Raw genomic sequence first — 10014 nt, forward strand, 5'->3', positions numbered from 1 at the left:
ACTGCCCCTAGAAACTCTCTAACCACTTCATAGAGCCATATCTTAACCTCCCTAAGATATGGGAACGGTTATCCGCCTAAAAAGGTGGCACTACTTCAGCGGTGGTTATTGGTTCACCACTATAAATACCCTGACTTCCCTCAGGTATCACTAAGTCCAATACATTCTAAACTTGCTTATACCCTTGCTAACTTAGGCATCGGAGTGTCTTTGCAGGTACCACCCCCCATTCTTTCACACGTGCAAGTCGGACGGAGGAATACCGAGTTTCGGGCAAACGCGATAGTCTCCTCCCTCACACGTTTGGGCCTACCAACGTCATCCGGCCCACCAATCTCTGGTTACCCACCGTAACATTGGCGCCGTTGCCGGGGACCCGAGAGATCAACCAGTGATGGCGGAAAGATCCCCTGAAGAAGGTCATGTGGAGACAGATTCTGATCAAGAGAATTTGAACACCGGAAACAATGAAGCAGATCAGAACCTCCACCAGGAAGCTAATGATCAACATAGGGAAGGCACCTCCGGAATCAAAAATCCGAAGGTGAACTCCTCGGAGGGGCGCGAATCAGAAAAAGAAGGACCCTCCCACACTAGTGAGCTTATGGGATTAATCCATAGCCGCCTCGAGCAGCTAGAACAGGAGCGGGAACGACAAAAGGAAGCTGAAAAGAACCTAAAAGAGGAGATGGAGCGACGAAAAGAGTTAGAAAGAAAACTCTTAAAATTAGAATCCTCCCTCAAAAGTCGGAATTCCCACGGCGATAGAGAAGATTCTCCCTTAGGAGAGAAAGATCCGTTTAGCGAGGACATAATGAGGGCAAAAGTTCCGAGAAACTTTAGAAGCCCCGATATGGACCTCTACGATGGAACCACCGATCCAAAGCATCATCTGAGCAACTTTAAAAGTCGGATGTATCTGACCGACGCTTCTGACGCTACGCGATGCAAAGCTTTTCCGACAACCTTGTCAAAAGCAGCGATGAAGTGGTTCGACAGCCTCCCTCCGAGGTCAATTACCAGTTTTGAAGACCTCTCAAGAAAGTTCTTGATGAGGTTCTCCATCCAGAAGGATAAAGTAAAGCATGCACCAAGTCTCCTGGGAATAAAACAGGAGGTCGGAGAGTCCTTACGGGCCTATATGGAAAGGTTCAACAAAGCATGTTTGGAGATTCAAGACCTGCCCACCGAAGCAGTCATCATGGGGCTAGTCAATGGTCTTAGAGAAGGTCCCTTCTCACAGTCCATATCAAAAAGACACCCCGCCTCTTTAAATGATGTACAGGAAAGAGCCGAAAAATACATCAATATGGAAGAAAACGCTAGGCTAAGAGACCCAAGTTTGCGACTCGGGCACCCTCCCTCAACGAAAGAGAGGGAGAGGGAAGCGAAGAAGAAGGAAGAGCTCGGCCTTGATAGGCCAAGAAAATATCACTCTTATACTCCATTGAAAGTCCCTGTAGTGGATGTATACAGAGAAATTTGTAATACCGAAAGGCTGCCTCCCCCCAGACCTATTAAGAATAAAAAAGGGGGAAGTCGCGGGGATTACTGTGAGTACCATAAGATATATGGGCACTCTACAAACGACTGTTACGACCTTAAAAATGTGATAGAAAAGCTGGCCAGAGAAGGTCGGCTTGACAGATATCTCATAGAAAGGTCGGACAGTCATGGAAAAAGAAAGCGAGATGATATGGACAAAAGAGACCCACCACCGCAAACTCCGGAAAGACATATCCATATGATCTCAGGAGGGTTTGCAGGAGGGGGACTCACGAAATCCTCTCGTAAGAGACACCTCAAGAGAGTGTACCAGGTTGAAGAGGGGTCCTCCGACCTCCCAACCATTTCATTCACAAAGGAAGATGGGCGAGGAATAATCCCTGGGCACGACGACCCAGTGGTAATCACCATGATCCTGGCAAATGCCCATCTACACAGAACACTAGTAGACCAAGGAAGCTCGGCGGACATCCTATTCAAGCCCGCCTTCGACAAGTTAGGTTTAGATGAGAAAGAGTTGAGAGCCTACCCCGACACCTTGTACGGACTAGGTGACACGCCAATAAAGCCACTAGGATTTTTGCCCCTCCACACCACCTTTGGAAAGGGGGAGAAATCAAAGACTCTGAGTATAGACTTCATAGTCATCGACGTGGGGTCGGCCTATAATGCTCTAATCGGCAGAGCTACCCTTAATCGACTCGGAGCGGTGGTATCGACACCCCACCTTTGCATGAAATTCCCAACCCCAGCAGGGATAGCAACGGTGAAGGGAGATCAGAAGCTAGCAAGAAAATGCTACAACGAAAGCCTAAACCTGAGAGGAAAAGGCAAAGAGGTTCACACAATAGAGCTCGGTGGAGCAAGGATTAAAGAAGAGCTGCGACCCCAGCCCGGGGGAAAAACCGAGGAGATTCAGGTCGGCGAAGAGGAAGGAAAAAATACTCACATAGGAGCCAACCTAAGGGAAACCTTAAGACAAGGGTTGACTAAGCTCCTAAAAGATAACTCCGATCTCTTCGCCTGGAAGGCCTCCGACATGCCTGGGATAGACCCCAAGCTCATGTCTCACAAGCTCTCGGTCTACTCAGGGTCCCGACCTGTGCAACAGAGAAGACGCAAGCTCGGCCCAGAACGAGCCCTAGTAGTAGAAGAACAAGTGCAGGCGCTCCTAGAAGCCGGCTTCATCAAAGAAGTCAAATACCCAACATGGCTAGCCAATGTAGTGCTAGTCAAAAAACAAAATGGCAAATGGAGAATGTGCGTCGACTACACCGACTTAAATAAGGCATGTCCCAAGGACCCTTATCCACTACCAAGCATTGATGCCCTAGTAGACTCTAGCTCGGGTTATCAATACTTGTCGTTTATGGACGCCTACTCGGGATATAACCAAATCCCGATGTATGAACCAGACCAGAAAAAAACATCATTCATCACGCCCAGAGCTAACTTTTGCTACGTGGTCATGCCATTTGGATTGAAAAATGCAGGGGCCACATACCAGAGGCTGATGAACAAGGTGTTTTCCCCTCACTTAGGAAACTTAATGGAAGTATACGTCGACGATATGTTGGTAAAGACCAAGAAGGAAGTCAACCTCTTGTCTGACCTCTCACAAGTCTTCGACACCATAAGGTTGCACGAGATGAGACTAAATCCTGCAAAGTGCGCCTTCGCAGTGGAGGCAGGAAAATTTCTAGGATTCATGCTAACACAAAGAGGGATTGAAGCCAATCCCGACAAGTGTAGAGCTATCCTAGAGATGAAAAGCCCAACTTGTTTGAGAGAGGTCCAACAGCTGAATGGCCGACTAGCAGCTCTCTCCAGATTTTTGGCAGGATCAGCACTAAGATCCCTTCCGCTGTTCTCCCTACTGAGAAAGGGGCATCAGTTTGAGTGGACTCCCGAATGCGAGGAGGCGTTCCAGGAGTTCAAAAAGTTTTTGAGCCAGCCTCCTATCTTGACCCGACCTATAGCCGGAAAAGACCTCATCCTATACCTCTCCGTGGCAGACAGGGCTGTCTCAGCAGCCTTGATAAGAGAAGAGGAGGTCAGGCAACACCCAATCTACTTCATCAGTAAAGTTCTACAGGGCCCTGAGCTAAGGTACCACAAATTAGAAAAGTTCGCTTACTCCTTAGTAATAGCCTCTCGAAGGCTACGGCCTTACTTTCAGGCTCACACAATAAGAGTCCGCACGAATCAACCCATGAAGCAAATCCTCCAAAAAACGGATATTGCAGGAAGAATGGTACAATGGGCAATAGAGCTCTCCGAGTTCGACTTAAAGTATGAAACTCGGACGGCGATTAAAGCCCAGTGCCTCGCCGACTTCGTTGCCGAATATGCAGGGGATCAAGAGGACAAACCGACTACTTGGGAACTCTATGTGGATGGATCCTCCAATAAAACAGGAAGCGGCGCAGGCATAATATTGGTAGATGAAAGGGGAACCCAGATAGAAGTTTCCCTCAAGTTCGAATTCCCAGCTTCAAATAATCAGGCAGAATACGAAGCCTTGATCGCAGGATTGAAGCTGGCTGAAGAAGTCGGTGCTACGAAAGTGATGGTATACAGCGACTCCCAAGTGGTGACCTCTCAAATAAGTGGGGAGTACCAGGCAAAAGACCCAACTATGAAAAGGTACTTGGAGAAAGCCTCGGAACTCTTGGGGCGCTTTGCAGAAACCGAGGTGAAGCACATAACTCGGGATCTAAACAGCAGAGCAGACGCCCTATCCAAGCTAGCAAGCACCAAGCCAGGAGGAAATAACAAAAGCCTGATTCAAGAGACTCTCCAGGAACCTTCAGTGGTAAAAATGGAAGACACACTAGAAGTCCTTGAAGTGGTCGGATTGAACCTCGGATGGATGAACCCCTTAGTCGAATACCTAAAATTCGACATCCTCCCTAAGGAGGAAAAAGAAGCCCGAAAAATCCGAAGGGAAGCACAACACTATACCTTGGTGAAAAATGTTCTCTATAGAAGGGGGATATCAACACCATTGCTAAAGTGTGTGCCGACCTCAAAAACCACCGAGGTGTTGGAGGAGGTACACAGTGGAATCTGCGGGAATCATCTCGGAGCCAGGTCATTGGCCAGGAAAGTGATCCGAGCAGGATTCTACTGGTCAACCTTGCAGAAAGATGCCACAGAATTTGTGAAAAAGTGCCAACCATGTCAAATGCATGCAAATTTCCACGTGGCTCCCCCAGAAGAGCTCATTAGTATCACTTCTCCATGGCCCTTTGCAAAATGGGGAATGGATCTGTTAGGTCCTTTTCCCCAGGCGCCAGGACAAGTTAAATACCTAATAGTGGGAATAGATTACTTCACAAAGTGGATAGAAGCAGAACCACTGGCCACCATCACTGCACAAAGAAGTCGAAGGTTCCTCTACAAAAATATCATCACAAGGTATGGGATACCTTACTCCATCACTACAGATAATGGGACCCAGTTCACTGACTCCACCTTTAGAAGCCTGGTAGCCAGTATGAAAATAAAACACCAGTTCACCTCGGTGGAACACCCACAAGCCAACGGGCAAGCCGAAGCAGCCAACAAAGTCATACTGGCAGGACTGAAGAAAAGATTACAAGATGCGAAAGGAGCTTGGGCTGAAGAGCTCCAACAAGTACTATGGGCTTACAGAACAACACCCCAATCCGCCACTGGAGAAACGCCCTTCCGACTAGTCTATGGCGTAGAAGCAATGATCCCAATAGAGATCAATGAGCGAAGCCCAAGAGTGATTTTCCACGACGAGATCAGGAATATACAGGGGCACAAAGAAGAGCTCGACCTGCTCCCTGAAGTCCGAGAAGAAGCTCAAATAAGAGAAGCAGCGCTAAAACAAAGGATGACTACAAGATACAACAAAAAAGTCATTCGAAGGAATTTCACCCCTGACGACTTAGTCTTAATCAGAAACGACATTGGAGTCAACAAATCTGGGGAGGGAAAGCTCGCTGCTAATTGGAAAGGACCATACAAGATCGAGGAGGTCTTAGGAAAGGGCTATTATAAGGTGACCGACTTAGGCGGCACCGAGTTACCAAGGTCATGGCATGCTTGTAATATGAAAAGGTACTACAGCTAAGAAGCGAACTCTACTCCCTGATGTACTCTTTTCCCAGCCTCATGATTTTTTCCCAGAATCAAAAGGGTTTTTTCTGGAGAAGGGTTTTTAACGAGGCATCATAGTAGGGGCTAAGGGAAATAAATTATCAAAAGCCCTTAGTAGCAATAAGGTACCTCCTCAATTAATAAAGATCTTTTTCATTTTAAATATCTCTTTTAAATTCCCTTTTTATTTTTCCTTCTACGAAACGCGCCGATTTAAGCTCGACAAAACGTGAAAATCCCATGAACCGACCTAGATGGTCGTCAGGATAAAACGACGAGGTACAAGTCGGCGTAAAGAGGCTATAGAAGTCGATCATGATAAACTCGGAAGCAATCCGACTCATAGGTCGGAAAACGAAGCCGAGTAAAGCTAAAATGAATCGCAAAAGTAGCCTAAGTCACGAAAAACTCAATAAAACAAAATTGAGTACTAGGAATAACAAAAAGAGATAAGGAAAAACTACGAAAGAATAGCAAGGCTGCCTTAAGGAAATTCAGAAAAGCAGGCAAGCCCCAAAGAAAAGTTTTTTTTTTTTTCCTAGAAAAGATCAAGGAGTCAAAAGAACCACGAACAGAAAAAGCATGCGCACATAAGGTAACTCAAAACCCTTATCCAAAAAAGGGTACTTATTTTTTAACTTACAATAACCCTTATAAAAAGGGGTATCATAAAGTGTTTTGTTTACGGCCCTAAAAGGCCAAAAAATTGTTCAAACACTACCAAAATAAATAAAGAGTTTAAAAAAGAGGGGCCCACAGGCCGGGCCCCAATAGCCAAAATCACTTCTCAAGAGGATCACCACCAGCAGAGTCAGGGGGAACACCAGAAGCAGGAGTCGAAGAGGAAGTCGGAGGAGCGGTAGAGGAACTCGGAGCATCCTTGGAACGAGGAGGGGACTCTATGATCCTCTGACCCTGAGTCTTTAAATCAGACTCAGACTCCACCACGGGGACAGGAGGATCCACGATGGCACCATCAACTACAATCTTATCAGGGTCCAAAGGAGAAAGGTCCAAGTCAGGAGCAATAACTCCGACCTGTTCCTTGAAAATCCTCCAAGCCTCGTCAGCACCATCCGCAATAGAGTCCTCCAACTCGGTATAGGCCTTCCGAGCGTTCAGCAAGTCATTCTTTACAGACACAAGATCAGCAAACAAACTGTTGTAGCTGGCTTGCGCTGCTTTCCTCAAATCCATCTCCATGTTGCACTGGGCTTGCAACTTCTTCCCCTTCTCTCTGAGGCTGTCCCTCTCCTCCGTCAGTTTGGCGACTTTCCCCTCCAACTCCTTCTCATGCTCCTGATATATACGAAGCCTACCCTCCAACTCCTCGACCCTCGAGGTCGTCCCTAAAGAGCTGATGGGAGTCTTCTCAAATATATCCAAGAGTTTGCCACAAACCCCCGCCGTCTTGAGACTCTCCTCAACCACAGTAGTGAGGTAGTGCCGAACAGAGACATCATCCATACTCATACGAGCATGAGGATAGATGTTCTTTCGGACGAACGCAAGAGCGTCCGCCTCACCAGTAGCGCCAGACTCTAAGGTCTTGCGCTTCTTTGGCTCTGGTTCAGGAGTAGGTCGGACGGGAGGGGGCGGCAGAGAAGAAGCAGAGGAAGAAATTACAATAGGTTGAGAGGAAGTCCCGACGTTCCGAGGAGGAGGAGGGGGAGAGACAACCATTCTAACACCTCCAGACCTGGCTCGAGACTTTGCCTTGGCTTCCTGAACCCTCTGGTAAGACTCTTGAGCATTTTTCTTTGCCATCTCTGCAAAAACAAAATGATAGCTAAAATCAGACAGAGTCGGTAAAAGAAATCGCAAGTCGGAAATAAGCAAGAAGTGCAAAAAGCTACCTAATTGTGGCTGGACAAAGGCCGGCGACCCCTGGAGAAATTTTTTAGTATCCAAGTATGGGGCCCTCCCCCACACTTCTCGGAGGAACCCCACAATGGCTACCTCGACCTCATTTAGGTCATCTAGACCATATTTCTCGCAGGGGGAGGCCTCCAGCCAATATAAAGGAAATCGGGGAGAGGAATGCTCATCCAGGAAAAAGGGGTGGTGACCCTCTACAGCTTGCACTTTGAAAAAGTAGTTCTTGAAGTCGTGAAAGGACTCGTCAAAAAGGGTAAAAAGCCTCCGACCTTGAATGGCTCGAAAGGACACCCACTGTTGCTTATTATTTAGCCCACTGAAGGGTTTGGTCATATGGAAAAAGTAAAAGAAAATCCTTAGAGAAGTCAGAAACTCTAGAGCCTGGCTGATAAATTGATAAATTTTTAGAAAACCCCAAGAGTTGGGGTGAAGCTGGGTGGGAGCCACTCGGCAATGACGCAATACAGACATTTCAAACTCTGAAAAAGGGAGGAAAACGCCCAAACGAGTGACCATACTCTCATACATAAAAAAGAAATGAGGGGCCGTCTCGTCAGCCCTCCCGAAACAAACCCGGTCTTCTGGACCCGGGACTACCAACTCGTACTTGGGCTCATCTTCTTCAGAAGTACAAATTCTATAGTGAGTACGAAGGTGGGTGATAAATTCAGTGTCAACGGAGGGCTCCTCCCCTAGAACCGTAACGTCTACCCACTGGGAGAGAGCATCTACGGAAGCCATTTTCTTTTCTTAAAAAAGGGGGGGTGACAAGAAACCTACAAAAGAAAAGAAAAATCAACACACGGTCTCTAAGGGAAGGGGCACGGAACTAAAGCCTACAAACCAAATCTACCTACAAGATAAAGGCACGCAAATAGAAAACATGTCACAGAAGGGAAAAAACTAACCTTTGAGTGTGAAATCAAGACAGGAGGAAGTAAGAACCTTCGAAACGCAACAATACAGCACGAACAAATGCAAGGGAAATTTGAAAGATTGCAGAAACGAAACAACGAAAGAGAGGGAAAGTATTTATAAAGACGTTAGGGGCATAATGGTAAAATGGGGGCAGTCATTAATGAAGATGCACCGTTACCAAGGCCATTAAATCTCTACGCACACCCCTAACGGACACGACGCTTGATTAGACGTAACTGTCAAAACCGAAAGGTCAAGAAAGATCACGTCGGTTCCTAAACCATCACGTCGGTCCTCCTGCAAATCGGCCAAAACCCCGAGTTGAATACTCGAACCCAACTCTTAAAAAGAAATTAGGCTCGAGTAGGGGCACTGTTCATACCCTGGCCCAATAAATAGGGCCCAAGATCTAAGCAAAGAAGCCCAACCCAAAGGGTTGGCCCTCCTCCAGTACCAGCCTTCGTCCCAGAAGTCGGTACTAAACACGACCTGCTCCAAAGAAGTCGGATACGAGGGTTAGCTGGCAGATAACACTCATTCGAATGAGTAACTGCCCCTAGAAACTCTCTAACCACTTCATAGAGCCATATCTTAACCTCCCTAAGATATGGGAACGGTTATCCGCCTAAAAAGGTGGCACTACTTCAGCGGTGGTTATTGGTTCACCACTATAAATACCCTGACTTCCCTCAGGTATCACTAAGTCCAATACATTCTAAACTTGCTTATACCCTTGCTAACTTAGGCATCGGAGTGTCTTTGCAGGTACCACCCCCCATTCTTTCACACGTGCAAGTCGGACGGAGGAATACCGAGTTTCGGGCAAACGCGATAGTCTCCTCCCTCACACGTTTGGGCCTACCAACGTCATCCAGCCCACCAATCTCTGGTTACCCACCGTAACAAGAGTATTACATTGATAAAAAAAACTCAAATATGGTAACCACTTAACAATTAAAGCTTCTAAACAAATGAAAGAATGCTTTCAATGATATGACAAAAGAATGAAAAAATAGATCATGATGATGATGTAAAATGGTTTAAAAATAAGGAAAAATTTTAAGTGTATCGGGACACCGATGTTCTAATTATTTTAACTATTGATTTTAATTAATATATATTATATATATTTTTTATAATTCAGATCAACAGTTAAAACAATTAAAATACTGATATTCCTGGTACACTTAAAACTCTTCCTAAAAGTAATGCTATAAGAGGTCTTCTTTAAAATAAAATAAAAATATCAAATATTAGTTCAAAATAAATGTGTCCTACACTATTAGGACCACAAGAGGTCCATCAAACAAATTATGATTTGCAAAAAGACAAAAACCTAATGCTATCTTAGCTTGAACAGAATATTTGCAAATTGCAATCCAACCTACTAATTTAGTGGAAAAGTTATTAGTATGTTTTATTTTATAATAATATTATTTATCAAATTAATTATTATATATTTATGTATAAATATATTATTTAATTTATTTTTAATATATATTTCATATTTTAATATATATTTCATATCAATAATTAATTTTAAAATATAAGTAATATAAATTTTTATTTTATTTTATTTTG

General features: G+C 45.2%; 1 protein-coding gene across 1 annotated transcript; it reads right to left on the reverse strand.

Moving 5' to 3' along the window:
* Positions 1-6417: 6417 nt before the first annotated feature.
* On the reverse strand, positions 6418-7404 carry LOC148575412 (uncharacterized). Its single transcript, XM_088506222.1, has one exon. The coding sequence runs from the start codon at positions 7402-7404 to the stop codon at positions 6418-6420; it is 987 nt and encodes a 328-aa protein (XP_088362348.1).
* Between the last annotated feature and the right edge of the window lie 2610 nt (positions 7405-10014).

Source organism: Arachis ipaensis, chromosome B2, assembly GCF_059453495.1.
Source record: "Arachis ipaensis isolate K30076 ecotype BB chromosome B2, ASM5945349v1, whole genome shotgun sequence".
Taxonomy (NCBI): domain Eukaryota; kingdom Viridiplantae; phylum Streptophyta; class Magnoliopsida; order Fabales; family Fabaceae; genus Arachis; species Arachis ipaensis.

Bases quoted from the DNA above. Each gene is read 5' to 3' on its own strand.
- LOC148575412 (XM_088506222.1), bottom strand. From the start codon at position 7,404: ATGGCAAAGAAAAATGCTCAAGAGTCTTACCAGAGGGTTCAGGAAGCC.